This window comes from Oreochromis niloticus, linkage group LG18 (assembly GCF_001858045.2).
Source record: "Oreochromis niloticus isolate F11D_XX linkage group LG18, O_niloticus_UMD_NMBU, whole genome shotgun sequence".
Classification (NCBI taxonomy): Eukaryota; Metazoa; Chordata; class Actinopteri; order Cichliformes; family Cichlidae; genus Oreochromis; species Oreochromis niloticus.
The window spans coordinates 16,513,203-16,537,151 of record NC_031982.2 but is presented as its reverse complement, the minus strand read 5'-3'; the positions used below and the strand labels follow the sequence as shown (position 1 = coordinate 16,537,151).

At 38.7% G+C, this 23,949-nt stretch overlaps 2 protein-coding genes across 4 annotated transcripts in view; both read right to left on the bottom strand.

Annotated features, from left to right (window-relative positions):
- The window catches only part of arhgap21b (Rho GTPase activating protein 21b), a 37,451-nt gene extending 25,300 nt beyond the window's left edge, over positions 1-12,151 (bottom strand). Inside the window, exons 1-4 of one of the 2 annotated variants that reach the window (XM_013270222.3) lie at positions 11,908-12,151; positions 10,772-10,966; positions 547-729; positions 359-380 (exon numbers count right to left, since the gene is read on the bottom strand). In XM_013270222.3, the coding sequence (XP_013125676.1) occupies positions 359-380; positions 547-729; positions 10,772-10,840 (274 nt within the window). In that variant the 5' untranslated portion in view covers positions 10,841-10,966; positions 11,908-12,151. The remainder of the gene's footprint in view (positions 1-358; positions 381-546; positions 730-10,771; positions 10,967-11,907) is intronic. The other variant, XM_005476327.4, reaches the window with a different exon arrangement.
- A 1,906-nt stretch (positions 12,152-14,057) lies between these two features.
- Positions 14,058-23,438, bottom strand: prtfdc1b (phosphoribosyl transferase domain containing 1b). Of its 2 annotated transcripts, XM_003438130.5 has the most exons (9): positions 23,279-23,437; positions 22,952-23,058; positions 21,478-21,661; positions 20,397-20,462; positions 17,534-17,551; positions 15,274-15,356; positions 15,016-15,062; positions 14,822-14,898; positions 14,058-14,725 (listed from the first exon to the last, which is right to left on the bottom strand). In XM_003438130.5, the coding sequence occupies exons 1-9, from the start codon at positions 23,324-23,326 to the stop codon at positions 14,678-14,680; spliced, it is 678 nt and encodes a 225-aa protein (XP_003438178.1). In that variant the 5' UTR covers positions 23,327-23,437; the 3' UTR covers positions 14,058-14,677. The 2 variants fall into 2 exon arrangements, with proteins under 2 accessions (XP_003438178.1, XP_005476383.1); XM_005476326.4 differs by lacking the exon at positions 17,534-17,551 and having other exon boundaries at positions 23,279-23,438.
- Positions 23,439-23,949: the final 511 nt, after the last annotated feature.

The window sequence follows — 23,949 nt, the reverse complement described above, 5'->3', positions numbered from 1 at the left end:
AATGAAAACCTTGGTGTATTTTACTGCATATAGTAACTATCTTTACATAATATAGTATTTTGGATTTTTTTAATTACCAGTCTATGCTTCTTATTTATTTTTTTCTACTTTTGTAGTGTTTTCTAATACATCTCTAATTCACCTCTTCCTTTTCCTTTCGGCCCTTGTGCTGCAGTAACAAGTGAATTTCCACAGTGTGGGATTAAATAAAGTCTGTCTACTCACTACATAAGAAAACAAACAAAAAAAGAGCTGAAGAGTGGATGCATTAAGAGTTGTTAGAAATTAGATGAACTGCTCTGATTCAGCAGTACTGAAAGGTAGGAATAAGAAGGAACAGCTGAATTTTTCTGCTTACCTCTGCGGCCATGATCTTCCTCCTGTAAAAGCAAAGAAATCCTCAAGTGACTTTGCTGCTCATGGTCAGAGTCTTTTAAGTACCAGGCTTTTTGTTGACTTAATGCTATCTTATGTGATAAGAGGCAAACAATACTCAGGTCAGTAAAATTCATGAAAGTTTCTGAAATGTGAAATCCTGAAATGTACCTGAAAATAGTGCAGCGTTGACTCCGGCGGGTACACAATGAAGTGTCGAAGGGTGAAGCCAAAGCCTTGGGATGTGCGACGCAAATGCACAGTTTTCGGCCTTGGCCATGAGAACGGCTCATCATCTGTTGGGTACGGCGCTGCGGCCGAATCAGCCAAGCTCCTCCACTCTGGAGAGTCACTCTGAACATAGAAAGATTTAAGAAGCAATTTAAAAAAAAAAAAAAGAAAAAGAAAAGGAAGCATCTTTTTCTAAAGAAGATTTAATATAGTTCTGATTAAGAAAAAAATGTAGCTACATAATCTAGGAATGGGCACAAATAAAAAGAAAGTTAAAAAACAAAAAAGGGAAACAAAAACAGAACTACATCATATGTAAAAGCCACCACAAATTCCCACATCGACAAACATCCTGTTCAGAGGAATTACTGTGCATTAACACAGGGTCATTCATTTCAGCTTAACATAGTGTAGAGGAGAATGGGCTTATGAAAAACATTAGTGGTTGCCCAGTGTTTACCATCAAGTCATTTCAGAGTATCCCATTTACACAGCTGGAGTAGAGCATGTCAGGCTTTAGACATCCACTCCTGTGTTTACTGACTATTTATAGCTTCACACCTTTGTGGTATCGTGTTTGTAGCAACGCCTCCTTTTCACAGATCTCCTCCTTTCAAATAATGCACTACTATAGTGTTTGCAAACACTTTTTGGGCCGTCTCTCATTAGTATTTGAAGGATGGCCAAAAAAAAATAAAAATACAATTAAAATCTACAGTATCGTTAAATGACGCAAGCCTGTTACTTTCACATCACTGCGCGTTTTACTGTTTGTGTTTGCAATAAAGGCAGCATCTGCTGCGTAAAACAATGTAAATAAGATAGCCAAGTTTAACTGGAGTAACACCTCTATAAAATATCTAGGAATCCATATACCCATAGATCTATCCGACCTCTATGAATGCAATTATGTCCCACTAACATCAGAAATTAAGGCAGACCTACAGCGCTGGTCATTATTGCCAATGAATATGCATAACCGGATAGATATAATAAAAATGAATCTTTTGCCAAAGCTTCTCTATTTGTTCCAGGCGCTGCCTATACAAGTACCCTCCAAGCAATTTAACGAATGGAATAGGATGATCTCTAACTTTATTTGGGCCAAACAAAAACCAAGAATAAAATTTCAGACGTTACAATTGCAAAGGGACAAAGGTGGATTCGCTCTGCCGTGTCTTGAGGACTATTATAGGGCTGCACAGTTGCGAGTGATGATTGGGTGGTGTGACCCAATGTGTGAGGCTAAATGGAAGGAGATAGATCAATCCTACTGTGAGATACCGCTCCAATCACTGCTTGGAGATCAACCGCTCATTAAAAGACATATATATGCAGACTTGCTCCCGGCGCTAATGAAAGTGCCCATAGAGATATGGCATAAGATACTCAAATATGAGAAAACTGAAAAAAGTGCCCGGACTTTAAGATGGCCTGCTTATGATTCAGACTTTGCACCTGCAAACAAGGATAAGAGATTTATACAGTGGTTACATAAGGGTATAACAGGTTACTGGAAGATTACAGATAAAAATGTACTAAAAGACTACCAGCGACTCCAGAGAAGTTTTTACTTGGAAAGACAGGATTTCTTTAGATACCTCCAGCTGAGGCACCATTACGACAGAAACATAAAATTCCTAGAAGAGGAGGACACGGGCTTGGTTAAAATCTTCCTTGACTCTTGTAAGGGGAATGCACCAAAGAAACAGATATCCAGATTATACAAATGTTTACAAACAAGTAGGAATAATGACACAACATATATCAAAACTAGATGGGAAAAAGATGCTGAAATAATAATACATGACGACAACTGGTTCAATATGTGTAAGGCTGTGGTAATGACCTCGAGCTCAGGCCTATGGAGGGAATTTGCATGGAAAAACACAGTGCGTTTTTTTGTCACACCGAATGCTAAGAGTAAACAAAGTAAAGACCCCGACAAGGCTCAGTGTTGGAGGAACTGTGGAAGTGTATCTGCAGGACATTTTCATATTTTTTGGGAATGTGCCAAGATTGTCCCCTATTGGCTGGTAGTGATCACAGAAATCAATACCATGATGGGCTTGAACTTGGCCCCTGATTTCACTGTGTTTTATCTATGTGATTTGCCACAAGGACTGAGGAACTCAGACAAATATCTTTTATTGATATTATTGGCTGGTGCAAAGAAAGCTATAACTCGCAAATGGCTAAACGTGGATCCACCGTCATCCTTGGACTGGATAGGTATTATCAAGGAAATTTACACAATGGAGAGATTGACTTTTTCACTAAGACTGGCTGCGGATAAATTTGAGAAATACTGGAAAAAATGGGACCTTTACTCAAATGGAAAAATATTATAATTTCTGATACCATGTTTCAATGCTGTTGTTCAGCTATTTGATCTGATTGTACCATAAAGGGATATGTCCTTTTTTTTTTTTTTTTTTTTTTTCTTTTTTGTTTGTTTGTTTGTTTTTTTGTTTTGTTTTTTGCTAGCCTGGATGCTCTGTGAATGTTGGGGGTCTGCGTGTTTTGTAAAAAATTATACAAAACTGTCAATAAAAAATAAAGTGTAAAAAAAAAAACAATGTAAATAAGGATAATTTATTAGTTTGTTTAGCAAGTCCACAAATGTCTTTGTGGCTTTCACTTTCAATGGTATATTATCAATTATCTTGCCTAATAAGTCATCCCCCAGTGAATACAAGCCTTAAATGGTTTTGTAATCACTTATTTTCCTCATATTTGTCAAACTGTGAAGACAGGATGCACAAACACAAGAAGTATGTGCTTTTATTCTCACTGTTTTGAGAATATATATACAAAATATATCTGACTTTTTCACTGAAATTGTCTTAAAGAATAAATACAAACATGAAAGAGTACATCAGATATAAATATAGCATAGCAAATATATAGCAAATATAAATAAAACACTTCGACAATAATGATAATGATATTTGTATAGTACGTTTTAAAAACATAAAACGCGCTTAACACTGATTAAAATCTATAGCCTCACACTTTTTGAAAATTTCCAAGTGAAAATCCCAACTTTGTCATATAATTAACAGCTGGTTTCTGTCACTTAACATAACAGCTTACAAATCTGCCCTACATAACCTCTTTTTTTTCTTTTCTTTTCTTTTCTTTTCTTAAACTGACCTCAAGCCAGTGTTTATATCAATCCTGTCATTCTCCACTATAACTTTCAGAACACCTCTATCCAACCAGCCTTGAAAAGTCTCAATAAATATAAATAAATAAATCAAATTTCCTCATCCTGTCTCAAACAAACCCTCCCCCTCCCCACTGAAGCACAGACTTTCCCCAACAATGTGAAGAATTTGATGAGCTTGCATTCAGGCCATCTCTGCTTGGGCAGAAATGTTGAACAAAATGTCAGAAAACTGGGAGGAATTACATGCATTTTCAAACAACCTATGAAAACAATTTGAAATAATTTGCTTGTACACATTAAGAAACAAACAAACAAACAAACAAAACTTTGACGTGTTTGTTTTAAGCAAAAACAAACAGCTGTTGCACACAGTGATGAACGGACAAAACAAACATTTCGAAAAACAGTTTGTCAGCACAGACCTAAAACTTTCCAACTTTCCACCCAACTGCTCTTGAGTACTTCGCAGGCTGAACAGACCGTCTCACACTCATTGACTCTTCTCAAAAGTTATGCATGCCTGAAGGTGTATACCAAGTTAAAGCACGTTACCCTGTGCTCTCTACAGCCTTCTTAACAGTCTTATTTGGCCACTTTGATCAATATATTCCTGAAAGAGACAAACTATTTGAAATAAATTTTACTTCAAGCAACACCACAAGCTCTCCAGGGCACATAAAGGGTTCAAATGTACACAGGATAAGAAACCAGAGCACTAATAGCTGGCTGGGAAACAGAGCTACAGGTGCAGCTGACACCTATGTGTTTTGATTAAACCAGCAGAACAGGTTTTACTTTGAATGAGCTTTGGCTGTACTGTGATACCAGCACTTCCACATTAAAGTCCGTGTCTGTATGAGCTCTGGTTGTATTAAATGTGTACCCAGACGACTGTTTCTGCTGATAGGACTGGATGTTTGAAATGCCTGCACTGCTCCCCTCGCGTCTCCAGGGCAAGTCAGCCTCAGTTTACTGGATCAGATTTAGCAACCAGTCCAGAGAACAATTTCCCAACCTTTGCTCTTTAAACATGGTCTGGCCATGCAGTGTTATCATTGCCACTCGCATAGTTTTTGATGATGTGACATTCCAGTAAATTCTAGATAGGCATTTCCCTCAATTATTTAAAAAAACAAAACAACAAAAAACAAAATGGGTATTGTTGGGGAGGAGTTATATCAACCTGACAGACCAGGTTGATACCACTTTTAAACAACTGTGAGAAGAGGTCAAAAGGGAAGCAACATAAAAGAAAATCGTGACTTGTGAAAAAGGGGCTACAAAGAAAAGCACATGAAAGGAACGTCCACATCAAAATATGACACACCTCTCTTTCCTGCCCACAAATGAATGCCTCTCACCTATTTATGAATCACCAGAATGCCAGACTGTTTGCACTGGGTGAGGCAGTTTGGAGAAGGTTTGAGAAGGCATTTGCTAGACCTGCATCTCAAGGAACACAGATTTCAATCCCAGTTCCCAACAAACAAAGCTAACTGTCAACTAATTTGGGATTTTAGCAACACAGCGCCTTTTACTCTATGATACAGAACAACAATTAAGCTTATATCCTGTGGCGTCTCTAGTGAACATTGAAATTTTGCCGCGGTAAATAATGTCCAGAGCAGCAAATATCAAATATTTAGAGGTTTTAGAAAATTGCCAAGTAATTTTAAAGAGTTCCTTTTTTATTCTGAATAAAGGGTCTAAAAGTCAGCCTGAGAAGCTGGAAAGACTAAGACAAATGCAGTATTTGAGTTTTTGACAGTGGCAACAGTAGCACTACTGCAGTGCACGAGCATTTAAAACACCGGCACCCTGGAGCTGTGACATTGACTCTGAATGGGTCAGTTGTAGGGAGTTAAGTTAGTGCATCACATTGATACCCTGTTTATGTTAACATTTGTACAGTAACGTTTGTGTTAGCTTACCTGTCGGAAATTTCTCAGGATCGTGCCGATGCTTTTTTTATTTACTTAATTTTTATTCTGACGGCCCTACTGAGTATTGATAAAAATACACATGTGATTATTTTCAAATTCATTTGTTTCCTGGGTCAACAGGGTGACATTCACAAGTAGGCAGAATTGAGCAGGTGAGGTACTAGGGCCTAAAACAGGAGGTTTGTCCCCAGGAAGCAAAGATAAGAGTTTTTGAAAAAAAATGTTGACTAATCAAATAATCAAAGACAAACTGGCAGATTAGTCAACTACATTGATAATCTTTAGTTGCAGCCCTAACACTAAGTATGGATCGCACCATACAAGAGCACTGAGATGCCTTAACATATCAAAGACCATACCTTGTCTTAATGCACTGACAAAATAAGTGTCTTCAGAAGTAAATGTTCTTTGACAAATGACACAGGGGTACATACACGGTTTCAAGTATGCTGAATCCAAAGAACATGTGGTTATCCCCCAGGAGTTTTTATGGTGACTACACCATTGGTGACCCTACCACAGAGATTAGAGAGCAGGCTAACCAAAACCACCCCCAAAATTCAGGGGGAAATCACTGTAAAACTATTTATACAACGCAATTTTTTTTTTTACATAAAAAACTGACATACAACAACATAACAAGTGGAATTCCAACTTGTCCTTTGTTAACAAATCTTATGAAACCACACTGCGAGGCCTGTACGTCTGAAAGCCTCTGCTGACATCACCAAATCACACATTACATGCACCACATGACATCAGCTCTACAAAAACACTGTACAATCACATAACCTTAAAATGTGAGGAAACATAGTTCTCTGTGGGCTGCTAAATTCTACACCACATCCCATCCAAACCAAGCACTTAGCTGTGAAAAGCCTAAGATAATGATACAGAGAGCCACTGGTGAGCACTGGGCGTTCCAGCCTTGTACTGCAGGACAAGGTTAGAAGTATCATTACTCAGTCTACAGTCTACACAGACACGTGGTGCATTTTCTGCACGCCACACTTCTACTTGTAACATATGGATGAGAAGGAAATGACTGAAGAATGCCATTTATGTGGGATTTTTTTTCCCTGTATGCTGACACAGATCTGATGTGGTTTTAAAAAAAAAATACCTTTTTAAAGCTTCATTCAGTACAGTGGTTCCCCCAAATTTTTTAAAGTAAAAAAACAAACAAACAAAAAAACAACAACTTTGCAGCCCAAATCTCACAGTTTTAAATCAATTACTGACAATAAAAGAAAAGATCTACACTGAATTTTATTTAAACAGAGGTGCAAAGCATCAGTGAAACCGTTCTCTCTACTGCCTTGGTGTCACATAAAACCCAAATGGCATTCCTTCAGGCCGAGGTGTACTCCATTACTAGCACACATTTGACTTCTGGTTTGTTGAGCAGTAATTTGATCTCTGTTGTTTTAAAATGTGGAAATGCCATCTCACCTTGGCACCTGATACCCCCTCTCACTCACAGCAGTGATCATCACCTTTCCTTCACCTCTCACTGTTGTCAGCTTAGCTACTTTATCAGTACAATTAGTCACCTGTCATAGAAATCTCTCTAGAAATCTTTTATAAACAAAAACAACTAGAAACCAATCGAGCAAGTTTTGGGACAAGCCATCTCCTGTACCGCTGTCAGAGATCCCACTCGCCTGTTGCAAGAACACGTCTATCTGAAACTACTCTGCTCAGTCAGCAGCAGAGAGCACCACCTGTGAAAGAGGGGGTTTTTTGCGCAATGTGAAAAGGGGGAGAGAGAAAGAAAAAAATAAACCCCCAAAACAAGACATATTGTTGGTTTCTCTCTGAGTGATAATTTACATATAAATATACCCCCCACCAAAAAAAGGAAAAAATAAAAATAAAAATCACAGCACAACCATTGTCTTATCTCGTTGTCTTATAAAGCTTAATATCCTCATCAGTCCACACTGTGCTGGTCGAATGTGCCAGGGTTAACAACTTTTCTGAAAGAAATCCTGTTACATCCCTTATGAGTTTGTCATACAATGCTGCTGTTATAAACATTAAAGCTGGTAAATAAACAGTCTTGCTCAGCAGCTGTAAGCCCACCCCTTGATTGTAATTTTGAACATACTTTCTGTTGACCGTTACTGAAACTCCAGAGGGCATGGAGAAGCCTCTTTGCATACACGAAAGACTAACACTGAATTATTTAAAAAAAAAAAAAAAAAAAAAAAAAAGCTCAGCACCAAGGTGTTGTAGTGATACTGCAGGAGCATTTGCTTTCATTTTTCATTTTCCTCGATGGGTGAAATTACTGATGCCACTCGTTTTCTGAGCAGACATGTCAAAAACACTGGCATTACCTCACAAATTTTAGTAGAAATACAAGCTGCTGAAAATGTATAACATTGTTAACATATTTGATAGAACTGTCTAAATTTTAGGTTTTGGACCAAAAACACTGGGACATGTGTAACGGGCATTTTGCTTTCAAGAAAACTGATTTAGTGAGCAGTTGTTAAAAAGGAAAAAGGAAAATATCCCCTCTTATTGGATTTGTCTGTAACCATCTGTAATCTTTCTTAGTTGTTTGAACAAGACACAGAGCACGTCACAGAGTTTTCCATGTGTAGACATAGATGTTTTACTACACAGTGAGGAAAAACTGAATCACACAGCCCATCTCTTATGTTCTCTCGTGAGACGCTGCAGACACAATCATAACGCAACAGGAAGTAACAGACGACTTCTATCCAATTGAAGGTCAATTTTCCCTTCCGATTGCCATCAGTTAACCATACGATGCCTGCGCAGAGGGTTCTGTAAAAAGGCAGCAAGCCTAAATCAGATAAACACTGAGCTTTAATGAAGCCAGGGTTGTGGTGACAGGGGAAGTCTGTTTGTCAATGGTCTCCTACGGTGCTAAATATGGATCATGCTTCATCATCCAAAACAATAATCCAGTTCAAACCACTCTCATTTCTGTTGTTCTACTAGAGAACGAAAAGCTAGAATTATCCATCGTGAAAAAGGCATTCATCATACAGAAGCTGTAAGGGGAAAAACCCATACAATAGAGTATGATTTAGTAAACACCATAGGCAGATATAGAAATTCTTAAAACACACATAATCACACAACAGCACACTCATCAGTACTAAATCCAAAATCTCTGTGCCGCTAAACGAATGTCTGAAATCCAAGCAGAGGAAGGGCTGTCTGCTATTTGGATTCAGCTGCAATGTCTGAATACCACGCACTATTCAGCTGATAAAGCAGACAGACACTCCAGTGTGGAGGAGGATAATGCCACCAATCAAACTCTTGATTCAAATAACAGATATTTTTCCTCCATTTTTAAGCATCTGCTTCACAGTATTCACTATAAACACTTTCCACATGTCCAATAGTTACAACGGATAAGAAAACTTTAAAAGAACAGGACTGACTAGTAAAGAATTAAGCAAGGGTGGGTGAGAAAGACTTTTCCCCCACCCCCAGATCCAGCTCCCGTCCCCCTGATGCAATCCCAAGAACACCAACAGTGACATGCTTTCTCTAAATTAATATAAAAGTCCTGTATCAAAATGATTTTCCTGATTCCCAACGACTGCAGCCATTGCACACTCTTTTAAGATACTAAGAGAAAGTGAAAATCCGCCTAGGAAAATTCTTAGGTCATTAATTAAATCCAGTGTCATCATTTCCAGTAAATCCCTGAACCAGAGACTCCAGGGGGTTTCCGGCTCAAAATTAGCACATGAATTGGTTTGTGTGGTAGTCTTATTAGAGGGAGTGCTAAAAAGGAGGATTTCCACTAACGGCACTATGCTGTGGCTTTCCCTCGTGTCACATCAACACTTACTAAAGTATTTACAAACAGGTTTCTCGGATCCTATGCAAAAGAACTGTCTATTTTCTCTCATGCTGTGTTATGCAAATTAACATGTTTCAGTCTACTGACACCAGCATACTGCCTGTGTCATCTTCTGGGGATATATAAAGATTTTCTACACCATAATTTTTAAGTGTTGTTAATTCATTCATTAAATGAATGTAGTAGTGACAAGCATGTATCCAGATGGCTGAAATAACAAAAGGTAAGCACATCATCCAAGTTTGTTTTCTTAGCTGTGGCAGTGAGATGCAGCCAAGGCTGTGGCTGTTGAATGAGCTTGAACAGTACATGCGCTGGTATGTGGTGTGCTGGTTGATGCAGAAATTTTAATTTCAGGCCTCTTAGGAAAAAAAACAAAACAAAACAAAAAACTCATCCATGTGAATAAATTAGAAAAAGAAACCCAGTAAAACCAACTCTATTACTCTGTAATTGATTAACTATAATTTTTTAGGCATTATCTGCTCCCCTGGGTCTGAGATACAAAAATCTACCTAGTTTAAAGTAACAACCTAATCACCTGTATGTCCCTCATTTAGGGATGATGATCATGCAAACTTGGGAGGCTTAAATGACAAGCTGAATATTAGATTAAAGGCAATGGAGGAAATCAAAGAAAACTACAGACTATAAATAGGTGCCCTTTCATTTCAAAGAGTCCCAGTTGCTACCTACTTTATTACGGTATAAAGGTCTTCATTCAGGCTGCAAGCTTTCAGAGGAGCAGATGGTGTCCTGTCTGGTACAGGGGTCACAGCTTAAAAATCTGAAAGACGGGTCTTGAATAAACACCATCGTTTGAGTTTGATTATAATTTCAAATCTGATTAAATGTTGTAACCAAAACCTGTTCTTTTGATCTGTTCATCTACCACGGCCAATCTTAGTTGAGAAAAATCTGAATCACTCAAAAGAAACAAAAATCTGATGGGCGTATTTATGACAAGAATAGATAAGAGGCACGCTGTTGACATACAGAGCAAAAGAATTCAGCAGGGGTTGCTACAAACACAAACAGCTGGTCCTTGGTGTCAAACAAATCCCACCCCCACCCAAAACCAAACTGAAGGAGGTAGGATAACACTGAAACTGCAATCAGTTGGCCACAAAAATCCCTTTTGTCATCAGCATTTAACACATTTCAGGACTTTAAAGAAGTCTGGCTCATGCTCACCTCACAGAAAGATCTTGCTCGTTGCCTCTCATCGTCTTCACAAGAAGGAACCCACCGTGATGCCATCATTTAGCTTCAGTTAAAATGCTGATGTCTGTAAACCACCACATGAAAAAATGTAGCTCCACCAGGATGTTAAAAAAAAGTGCTCCAATCCGATTCACACCTCCATACTTGCTGGATTTCTTAATCCATCTGCGTGAGAGATATGAGATGATATATGTAGTAAGTGCATTTAAAAAAAATGAATTCAAAAGCAGATTTAGGAATCAGCTGCACCGCAATTACATCTCACACTACTCCAAGAGTCTGTACAAACAACATGAATGAATACCTCGGTTGTTTATAATAGCAGACCACTCGTGATTAATTCTAGACAATCAGCATTATGCAACAGGGTCCTAACCAAACGCTACTTTCTAAATGCTGTTTTTGTGTCTCATCCTTGGAGAGCTTCACACTCAGGTGCTTGAAAACAGGTTGACTCAGAGTAACACTATGTGGCGGCACATCATAAAAAGTTAGAACAAACGGAATTCGATAGTCAACTGTAATAATAATTCATTCTAACTTAATAAAGTCTAAAAATGTTGTAGTAGCCAACACCAGGACTATAAACAGCGTGAAGCACAACAACGTGGACAGCCAGCGGTGCATTAACTGAACAGCCAGCAACAAGTGGACTGGAGACTGTCGGGAGGCTGGGCGAAACATGTCCGTCACATTCAAAATTGAGACATTAAACCCCACAGAAACTATTTCTTAAAAAATAAAAAACACACGAGCTTTATTTGTCGTTTGTGTTTCACGACAAAGTCGACCTTTTTTTGCTTTTTTAGAAGATGGATTTCGATCACTTGGTTGAAATCGATGTTTAAATGAGGCACGAAGGGAGCGTGCCGAGCTGTTGTTCCCGAGCGCTCAACAAAAGAAGCTTTTTCCTTTGTTACTTTACATAAAATACCACAATAAAAGCAGTCCAAACGTCCACATGAGGCACTGCTGCCCCTTTTTCGTTTTATGGAAGCTCCCTGTAAAACTAGCAAAGTGGGCAAAAGCGACAACCAAGCGAACTGCGGCAACAGGCTGCTAACAGTTAGCCTTCATGCTAACGGTTGGAGTTAAAACAAAGTTACCTGTGTAGTTGAGAAGCGTCATTACAGGCGGGCAACGACGGCGACGCTTATCCATAAAAACCCGCAGAAAAAGTACAAACATATAGTGTATGGTCCAGTGTGGAGGGCGTTGTCATAATTTAATAGAGTCTGAGTACAAACGACTTTCCGGTGATTAATCCAAACCTACTCAGTGGAGGCGCATGGTGCAGTTTGGACTTTTTTTTTTTTTTTTGCTTCCAGTGTTCCCGACGCTCTAGGAGTCCACCTTCGGTCAACAGGACACTATCAGCCAATCAGGAGCGGGGTTGTATTTGACCGGGCCAATGAGGCGCAAGTTTACAATAGCTTGCATCTGCGCTTGTAAACGATGGAGTTTTTTTAACCGTTCCCGTGAACTATTAGAGCAGTGTTCCCGGGAGAACAGGGTAGAAGATGAAAAGATGCATCGTGTAACAAGTCCGCAATTCAAGCCGTTCAAAAACTCGTCGTGCTTTTGGTTTCGTACGTACAGCAAGGGTGAACGAGGAGTCACATGCCCCGGTTCAAAGTGAGGTCGAGCTGAGCTGGTAATGTGGAGGGCAGTGGTGATTTCACACATACCTCACAGCATAAAATCTTTTCTTTCATCTTATCCACGAAGCAGTTAGTTAACAATAAATGGACACTCCTTCGCTGCACTTTAGCTGCAGACTAAAATAAGTGCTCTGATTCTCAGGCCCCTGACAAATGCCCCTTTTATGCCTCTCCAACATAAGGGGCCACCTGTTCCTGGGACTGGCAGCTTTTGTTACAGAGGTCAGTTAGGGAGGAGAATTTCACAAAGCTGTCCTGTCCAGCCGGTTCTACTTTCAGTGGGTCCAAGTGGGATATATCAGCTCTGAAAATTAATATAACACCTAAATACTTCGTATTATATCTTCAAGCAGCTGTTTTTCTTAGATTTATAGTGTACATATTATTTATTAATGCAATTTGAACTTTTCTCTTACACAATACCAGTCTTGTACTGTTATTAACTAACTTCATTTTAATTTTATTTTTTTAAATAACTACATTGTTTATTATTTTGTATTGTAAATGTTGGTTTTTGGGGGGGGGGTTTAGTATTTTTAGTTTCCTTTTGTATGACTTTGTAATTTTGGAGAAATCACTCATTTCAGCCTCCATTGAAGTCAGCTGCCCTGAAGCCTGTAGTTATTTAGATCCAGAAACATTTTTATTACAATGTGATGTGTAATGGACATGTAGCACCCATAGTGCTGAAATTGCACTAATTTTTTCAGACATGTAATGCTGATATAAACACATATTTATATCACACACATTTATAGTAAAAGGTTTTTATGCATTTGTTTAGCTGGACTACACAGCTCACTTGAGATTATATTCGGCTGAATACGGCCTGTTAATTAAAGGTAGTTTGACACCCCCGCTTTAAAATATTACAACTATATTGAAGTTTGGTCCACAATAAACTGAGAAATGCTACTGACAGCCAATTGTAACATATTATACATTAACTTTCTTTGTAATTGTGAATATTTACAGTGGTGCATTGCTGCTTTTGCTTCTGAAAAAGATCAGAGTATTTCTTCCACTACTGTAAAAAGTACTGACTACACATTTAGGGGTTGCAATAATGTAATTCAGTTGTATCGCTTACTTCATCACTGTTGGAGGTGAAGTGAGTCGAAAAGGCAGAGTCTATTCACTGTCCCAAGAGATGGTTTTCTTTATGGCACGTTGTGCTCAGTGCTTAAGCAAAGGGAGTCACATGTCAAGTGCATACAAAGAGCACAGCAGCTCAGCACAACGAGCTCTCTTTTGTTCATTTTGTAAGTTCACTTACAGTTAAAACCCCTTTTTTAAACAAAACAATGGCAACCTGATGTTTCGGAATGCTTTTGGTTTAAAGTTTTGCTACTTCGGGGGCCTATATAGGTGCCAGTTTTCCATAAAATTAAGAGAAGCTCAACACCATTAAAAAAGACGTTGTATGAAAAAAAGAAAAAGACTCCATGCCCCTTTTGTATATCAGCAGCCTAAGAAACATATTACAAGGTCTTCTTTATATTCATAGCTCAGCCAAGGAACCATTGTAAATCAATTAGTATTAAAAAAGTTCATTCATAAAATCATGTGGGAACATTATTAGTAGAATGCAGAAATCTTAAAAAAACATTTTATTGTATGTTAGAACATAAACTGATACAGAGAAATGACAAAAGTACTCTACAGCAAGTGGAAAAACAAACAAACACACACACAAAGGAGGTAGTAATGGCACTTAGTGTTGACAAGACTTGAACTGTTTCTCCCCTGTGCGTTAAAAGTGACGGAATATCAGATGAAACTTTAAAAAGGCATCGCATAGTTGGAGAACAAATAAAAACAAAAAAACAACTTCCTTTCATTTTAGGTTTTGTTGGTATTCCTCACAAACAGTGGTTATCAAATGCTTTACGTTTCATAAAAGAAGCAGTACACCTAGGATGATTGGATACTTTAGATATAGAGTTAGAACAGCATCCCCCCCCACTTAACGCTACACGTTTGTTTAAAACCTGAATCACTGCGCTTTCTGTGATAAACTCTCCAGTTAAATGTTGCAGTGTGTGTTGTTAAAAATGTCAACATGTTTGGAACCAGGAATGTTATAACAAAGCAGGCATGATTGGGATCAGATTTCACCATAGCAGCTGTAAGTCAATGGCATCTCACAGGAAGTGTCTGGGCTTGCTGTCAGATGACATCTGCTCGACAGTCGCCTCTATCGCTGCCCCCCTCTTTAAATCTTATATTTCATCTTCCCGGTGTTGCTGATCACGCAGATGTGCTAAAAGAAGCACAAAAGCACAGGTCTTTATTGTGTTACTGGATTCCCAATACAGTCATCAAAAAAAAAGAAGAAAGAAACCAGACATTGACTTACATTGAGATCTCTAAAGTACTCATTGTAGTCTAAGGCATATCCAACCACAAAACGATTGGGTATCTCAAAGCCGACATCTGAAAGCACGAAACGACAAAGGCAAATATTTCCAATAGTTTGGGACTCAGCAAATGCAACAATTTTTTAACTGTGAATGACTCACTGAGCCATAAAAGGGTTGGTCAGGTACGTACAGTCAGGAACACATGCTGAGCTATGCAGCACTCTCTTCACCAGCAATCTGAGGGAAACAAAAGCAGACATTATTTACAACAGCCGACTCAAACCGTCTCAGGAGACAGCAACACTTCAAAAAAACCTGCGGTACCTGAAATCTGCATCACTAAGATAGTCTTTGCCTCTCTGTGTGTCTGTGTGTGTGTCTCGACTGAAAGATGGAAACAGTGATTCCCAAAGCAGGAAATTGAGCTGGTTTTGTTTGGCGGCTTTACCCTGCTACTTTGATCATTTTGGGCCCGAAGGCTTCGACGTGCTTCAGGAGAGTCTTCATCGTCTTTCCGGTGCCTACAATGCCCTGTGAGGGTGGGGGTGGAAGATGTAGAAACTGGACTGAGAAAGTAATAACATGGCAGTGAGGAAAAAAAAGAACAAAAACTCAATTCTTCTCTCTCTGGACTAGAAGTGATACAGAAACTAAGTGCAGTCAGTGTCACACTGCACTCACATTACGCAACTGTTTACAAGCATTCACTAGGAATTACTTGAAGCCACTGAAAAGAGGAATTTAAACACAAACATGTGATATTCAATTAAAAAAAAAAAACGTCATCTGGCCTCTTGGTCTAGGATGTAGGCAAACGCTGAGGTGAACCAAAGCCACAACAGTACACTCGGTCGTGTCGGTGTGCCGCTGGTCAGCACGCACTACAAATATGTGAAATGCTGTCTGTCCTCACACGTTTTTCAGCTGTCACTGAATATGAGCCAGAACAGACTAACAGCCTTAGCCTAATTATAACACTGCAGCAATTTAAGATTTTAAAACCTATTTTACTTATTTTTAAATGCACTTTGATTGTTTCCTTCTCTCATTTCATTTAAGTTATATGACCCATATTTAAATTCCTTACACAAAATAACTATTATGATACAGTATGATGTGTTTTCTGTTAAGCCAGCTCAAGAGCCTCTCACTACCACAGTGAATGCTTTATAAATACTTTATTATCATAGTCCTGGTAAAAGTGGGGTTTCTATACGGAGGTCAGTCACTACATTGGCTGCACTTTCCAGTAATGTCAAATCATGTGCTCAGAATGTTGGTATTACTTTTGACATGAGTTTTGAATCTCATGTCTCTAAGCTCATCCAGTCATCTAAGAAATATCGCTAAAATCCTTTGCTGTGAGCCCCGAACTACACACTTGCTTCCCTTCACTGGCTTCCAGGGAAATTCAGACCACACTGCAGAATTTTATTAATCACATACAAAGCCTGGTGGCCTGCAGAGGTGCTATATCACCTGATCTCTGATCACCTGACACAGGGACGCCTCCAAAACTTTTTCATAGGGGTGGCCATATAGGGGGGCCACTAAAAATATTGGGGTGGCACACCAAAATCAGAACTTCCAGTTTTATTATGCTGTTGTCGAACACAAGTTACTTGAAAAATATGGCAAAAAGAGAGGAAGAAAAAAATGATATGCTTAGTTAATTTCCTGATATTAAAGTTGATATCACTGAAAATTGGTACCTGTGTGTAGTTGTAGGTACTGTTTGCTGGGATATGTACATTTCTTTAAAGTATTCTGCTATCTGTCTCGTATCTAGTGAAACATTTTGTAACATTGTGTGTTTTAAAAAGTGCTTTAGTATTAAAGTCATTACTATCTATCAGTGCTTGTATTTTACCCCTTGTAAATACCATGGAGCGATGACTGCCATTTTACAATACTGATAACAAAGGGGTTTTTTAGTGACCAACCCACTGCACAAGTCAAAACTAAGACAAGGTTGTTTTTTTAAATATACAATTGCATAACAAGTACACAGCGGTATCTATGTCTTATAAATATGGAAAATTCTGCCTGTGGAAATCCTGTCGGCTGAGTCATCGACCTCCTTAGAGCCTTTCCTGATTTTGACTTTTTATTTCCTTTTAACTCTGTTACTTCCTGTACAATTTGACGCACCTGATACAAATGTATTGGTTATTGTGAGACGCTAAGTCTTTCCGTCTTGCTTTATCCCGATGACGTTGACACACAATAAAGATTTTAATATTACTTAAAGCTGTAGTGGCCACAGATTGCGAGTTCCCTGTCACACACAGTGGTGCACTGACTAAAGGGAGCTGTTTCAAAATGTTTACTCCTACAATCTTTTTACAGTAAGTACTTATCATGAGTGCCCACGATGATGTCTGCACTGCAGGCCTACATTTCCTTTTTATTTTTTTTGCAGTGCACCTATTCCAGTATGTAGGGCAAGGCAAGATTTTCAATTATGTTTATTAAAAAAAAAAAGCACACAAAGCCAACAAATCTATTTGGTTTCTCAAATATGGGTCAGGCAATTAAAAAGTGTCCTCATGTTGAATTCAGGTCCTTCAAGAAGAAGATAAAAACTTTAAATGAGTTTTCCTGACCTGGAAAACATCATCAACAACAACAACAACAACAAGGAACACAATAAGGTCCATTTGGTGAACACGGGGAAAAGCAGAGAAGCAAAAACATGGTTGACTCACCTCCACAACCAGAACATTCTTATGGAGCGAGCATGTCGGGGAGAGAAGAGAGGGCGGGAACAAACAATTACTCTTGATTGAAAACAGATAATCTGCTCCACGCTTACTCGAAGACTAACACTCACACATGTTTAAAAAAAAAGACAAAAGCCATTTAGAGGTGATTTAAGAAGCAATAAATTATACACACAGAGAAATACACTTTGTCGTGTTCTGAAGTGCAACACAAAACCAACTGACTAATAAATCTCCAGGAAATGATCAGGCTGGAGCTGAAATAAAAGCAGAAGTCCTGAAATATGGCCAATATCAGCTAAACCATCCCTAACCACATTTATTCAAACACTACATCCACAAGACTCTTTGCATTTATGATATCAGTGATTCAGCTAAACGAATGATCCTAATCCAGATTGGAAAGCTATGTTCCTGCAGTGCTGCCCCGAATGTCACGCAGAAATAGCTGAAATTCTGCGAATGTCTGTCTAATAAACTGAAGACGACTGGGCAGTGTCTTTATTAAGAGCCGCTGTCTGGGCTTCGCTTCAACTTAGTTAGGACACGATGAAAAGTGAAACTCTCTAACTGCCAGAGTTTACTCCACTTTTTTAAACAAAGGGTTCATCCGAGGGTGCAGTCATGCTTTGTTTAGGACTCATTATTCATACAGATTTATTTAGAGCACCCTAATCCCTGGAGAAATGCAAAAGCAATGAGCTATACAAGATATGTAAAGCTCACTGTCTGAAAACTACACTTCAGGGAGGCCAAAAAACAAATGAACAGTAATGTGTACATTGTTAAACAATTAGTTAACCTCTTCCTGGAAAGCGTCGCCTCATTCCGTTAGAACCTGGGACTAAAATTAGCAGCACGTCACATTGAGCTCAGTGATTTCACAAGCACACTAAACATTCTGTGAGGAAAGCAGTGAGTCAAGCCTACTACCTCATATCCTATTCAGGTTTTAGGCACCTGGCTACTGTGTGCATGTACTGCTGAGGTATGCGTATGACTGTTAATGTTCATATCAGCTGACTTTAATTATCTAAAAATACCACTGCTGACTTGTGACTCCCATAGTAACGGTTAATGATTCATCCCTCTGTACGCGTACAGAGATATGTGCACGTGTGTGTGTGTGTGTGTGTGTGTGAGTGGGAGGGAAAGCTGCTTACTTGGCAAAAAGGTTGTACACAGATCTTTTTATAAGAAATATATGGGTATGAACAGCAGAGGTCACTTAATTGCGAGACAGTTTACATCTCTGGTGAAAATTGGAATTTAGGCCGGTTTTATTTCTTTACTTTTTCTAATAAACCAGATTTAGTAAGTAGAAATGTAGTTTGAATGCTCTGTTATGCTAAACACATTTACTTAGTGCTAAGAGGAGCGCTGTGTACTCTCTATAGGCTTATCTTGTCTGTCTTTTTCTTTTCTTTCTTTATTTAATTGTGTAATTTCGGCCACTTTCCCTTCTGAATAGTCTTTGAACCCTTTAGGACTTTCCAGATTGAATGTAAGCACACAAATATGATCAGAGATTTTCTAATTAGTTTTTATTTTGACTTTTTGTTTTGAATTCTGCTTATTTTCAGTTAGTTTCTTGTTTCAGTTTAGTTTTTATTGTATAAAATGTTTAGTTTTACTTTAGTCTGAATTAGTTTCAGTGTTAGTTTTAGTCTTTGTATTCACCATTGTATGGCGGGCACATGTCCGAGGCAAGATTTGGGCAAATCAGTTTTTATTACAATAAAAACACAAAACCATTTGAAAGCAGTTGACTCGCTGTCTCGTGGACATCTAAAGACATCCATCAAAGCCTCATCAGGCACGTTGTAACTACATTTTTACCAAACTAACAGAAAGTAAAACTAAGGGTATTTCTTCTATACTTTTCATTTTTATTTCAGTTAGTTTTCAAAGTTCACAATATTGTTTCAGATAGTTTTAATATTTTTTCATTTGTTTCTTTTATTTTTGTTTTAGTTGACTAAAATGTTTTAGTTTTAAGCTTGGTTTTAGTTCACTTTAATAATACCTCTAGTGGTCACTTAGCACTCTTTATTTCTAAGTAAAACCTATAAATGACCTGCTGCCATCATAGAACCCCATCATGCTGTAATCAGTGCTGATTGATTATTCTTTCTAAATCAAACTGGTTACATGTCATGTAATCAGGGCCTTTAATGTTAGATTAAGTCCTTCCTAACCTGCTGTAAACAAACAAATAAAATGTTTTCTTTGTCATTTTTTTCCGAGAGACAAAAAAATACAATTATGTATATATGTATTTTACAGGAAAACAGGATGAAAGCATCTAAAAGTTTTGCTTTTCTTATTTCCAATCCTGGAATTGATTTTACAACTCTTTATAATAAGGTGACTGCCATCACCACAAGTCTGCACTGTTTCGCTGAGACCCTTTGTTAGGTGACATGCACTATCAAAGGCTGGCAACAGCCTGCACACACACTCGAGTTCTGTGAGCTACCATCTCTGATTACAGGATAACAAGACGAGCCGTAGAAGAGGGACTGTGTTAAGTAAATCTGTCATCCCCTTGATCTACTGAGGTACCCACTCAGTATGGCCTCCAATTTACACCATACATTTTGCTTCACTTGAGATAAAATGGAATAAACCTTTCGCCATAGCTGGTATGTGATCAGCGCTGGGTGTGTCAGAAACTGCCATCTTTGATCTCGTTCACTGAAGTGAGGCAAACCGCACATTAGAGGGAAGGGTGCCCTCTTGAGGCTGCTGTCTATCAACAATCACCATCTCCATGTTACCTGGGTTTTACAACAGCACGGCTCATCATAAGGCTCAGACGTCTCAATGATGATGATAAAAATCTTACCTTTCCAGCTAAAAAAGACAAGTCCTCTCCTCCCAGGATGTGAAGATCCTCTGTTGACTCGTCATTCTGCGGACATAAAATACAGGAGAAATTGTTTTTTCAATTATCCATTCATCCAGCTATAAGAGATATGATCTCTCAAGAATGCACTGAGTCTATCCTGGAGCTTCATCTCATTTGGACATGCCTGAAAACACCTCACCAAGGAGGCCTGCAAGTCCGATGCCCGAACCAGCTCAACTTGTTTAATGAGGTATATCTGTTCAATTCCTCATTAACTCAAATATAATCAGCTAATCACATGACAGCAACTCAAAGCATTTAGGTATGTAGACATGGTTAAAATGACCCGCTGAAGTTCAAATTGAGTTTCAGAATAAGGATAAAAGAGGAATTAAGTGACTCTGAGCATAGCTTGGCTGTTATTGTGCCAGACCAGTCTGAGTATTTCAGAAACTGCTGATCTACTTGGATTTTCCCACAGAACCATCTGTAGGGTTCATAGAGAATTGTCCAAAAAAGAGAAAATATTCAGTAAGTGCTAGTTCTCTGCGTGAAGATGTGTTGTTGACGCCAGAGGTCAGAGGAGAGACTTCTTTGATCTGATAGAAAGGCAACAGAAACTCAGATATATCTGTATGCACATCACATTGAACCCTGGAGGAGATTGGCTGTCGCAGCAGAAGACCACACCGGGTGCCACCTTCGTCATCTAAGAACAGGAAATAATTCTCAGTTCAACAATTTGTTGAATCTGTGCCACAAAGAAGTTTAACCCGGTGTAGATTGAAGGTGTACCCAATAAAGTGGCCAGTCAGGGTATCTCACCAGCAGTACTTCACAGCTAAAAAAAAAAAATTGTCAGCAATCACATCAAATCAAAACAGCACTTTCAAGGCAAAGTTAGAGGAAGACACCAATGTTCTAATGCATGAAAAATAATACACATCTTGTGATTAACTCTCAACTCACAGGCGATACTTTTGAGCGTGAAAATGCTTTCCAATTCTCACACAAATGCCACTCAAGTTAAACTGTTGGTGTCTGAGAGGTTTCTTTGCTGCAGTGGGCAACAGCTCACCAAGTAACTCTTGAGACGGATGAAGTGCACCGTCATGGGGATTGTGCGGTTGGAGTTGTGGCTAAGGTCCTTGATCCTGTCCACCAGGTCGGCACAGAACTGGTAGCCTCCTTTCAGCACGCACAGGACCACAATGGCGTGGTCCCCCAGGTCATCCATGATGTTTCTAGCAAGACGTTCTGTTCTGTGTACAATGAAGAAAAAGTGAATTACCTCTAAAAGACCTCTGTTCTCATCAGTTAAGACGGTTTTGAAACCCCTGTCGGTCCACGACCATATGTAATGTTTAAATTTGTTTAGCTTTGTGTTCCTGTTTCATCATAATGAATATTTCTGGTTAAATATGCAAAGACTGGTAAACTGATTGATTAACCGTTTACTACATTTAAATAAATGTTTAAAATATTTTATAAGAAAGAAAAACAGATGGCTCACATGTGATTTAAACTGACCGGTACTCGCATAGCACTTTATGACACTAATTGAGCACCTAAAACGCTTATTCAGCTAGTCACACACACATTCTTACTGCACTTTTTATTCTATGCCTAAGCAACTTGTTTAAACATCTGACCACAGCTGTACATAGTAGTACATGCCCATGCTTCAGTACTGTTCAGCCTTCTCATGCTGTTTGACATGAAATGATAATCATAAGGTGTTCTAGGTGCATAAATTCTAAAAATGGTTGATTTTAGCCCATTGCTAGATGGTTGCCAGACAACCTCTTTTGTAGATATAAATTAGAAATAACTACTGTTATTACATAAAACTGACATACTTCTGTTATAAAATAAAAGTGCACGAATACTAAGAACAGATCATTTTCGATCTTTGTTAGATGATTGCTGGGAAACATCATGATGTCATGATATCGGTAATAGATTAAAAACTTCAAGCGCGTAAAATGTACCCGTGTGCCAAGTTTGGTTATTCGGCTCCTGATCGTGTAACGGCAGGTAGCAGAAACATAAACAAACCCACAGACAGAGCTTTTGTGTTTTACAGTAAGATAAAAAGCTTTGTGTCACGTGACAAAAACACCAATTATTTAATTTAAAATTCATTTAATGATTTCTTTTATGGACATACAGAAGTTAATAAGTACTGTTTAAAACAAAGTATGATTGAACTCCTGCTGGCTTTTCTCTTTTTACCAAAAAAAAGTATGAATAACGCGGGGGAGTTACTGTGGGATTTGAGCTTTCATTGGGGAGCTGTGGTTTTATCTTTGTTTTGTTTGTTTCTTTGGGGAATTTCTAAGCTTTACCAGGATTCATTTCTATAAAAGCATGCCAAAACTTCCGTCAAGTTCATATCGCATAATCTGTGCATGATATCCCCTGGATTTCCCCAGAAACTGTACAAAGGCTTTTATGCAGCCCCTGTACTAAAGTATATGGGAACATTACTTCCTTGATGCACGATTTTATCAAAGAACAAAGAAAGCGACTTCCCAGTTGTAGCCATGTACCTGTCCATAATCACGCCATGCGGGATGATGACACAGTCTAAATCTCCGGAGTAGTGTGCTGGATAGCTGAAGAGATCTAAACTGTAGCCTGGCCAGTCATCTTTAATCTGCAGGGGGGAGATAAACGCAAACATCATGTTTCTGCTGTACTACAAGGAGAAAAACAGCGGGTACGAGTTTTATCTTGCTTGCACCAGAAGCACATGTGACTTTAAGCATTCTGCAAGGCGCGCAAAGTTGTCTGCCTGCGCAAAATGTGCATCCATACACGAGCGACGCTTTTCTTCGACACTTGTCCCTTCCCCGTCAGCCCCTTAATTTAATTACCACAATCCCCTCGCTTCTTCCTTCGGACTGGACGGCAAATTCTGCCATGTTGTTTTTCCACCGCCACAAAAGGAGCTTTTGTCTTAGGAAAGTTGATAGAGGGATTTGGCACCGACAGGAGAGAGGAGGAGCATCGGGGTGAAGGAATGTTAGGAAACCGAACACTTTGCATTTCTCGCTGTCAAACAGCAACCATCCAACAGGGGCGCTCTAACATTACATTTACATGTACTGCTGCTTTTCATGGGGTCCCACCTTTCTGTGTGTGCCTGTTCAAGGGCTAGTATGAAGTGATCACTTTTTGGCACAACACCGGGCAGTGTTGGAGAGAGTACCCAAAACTAAGAGTATACTACAGCATACAATCATGAGGAAAATCATGCAACAAAAAACATATATATATTTATTAAATGTTTTTATTGTTCAGAACGGGCAGTGCCGTGGAGTTCATTTCATGAAATCTGCCTTTTTCTAACCATGCATTAATATTACAAAGTTACAAGTCTTTCAGCTGAAAACTTCTTCTGTAAAAAGGAGAGCAGCTCTGAAATGCAATCATCAGTATTCACCGGAAGGCTTGATACTTGTTGATTTTGAATTGTCACGTTTTTCACATGTGCATATCATTCTGCTGTCACTGTTTTTCCATGAGAGGAAAATACACAGAGACT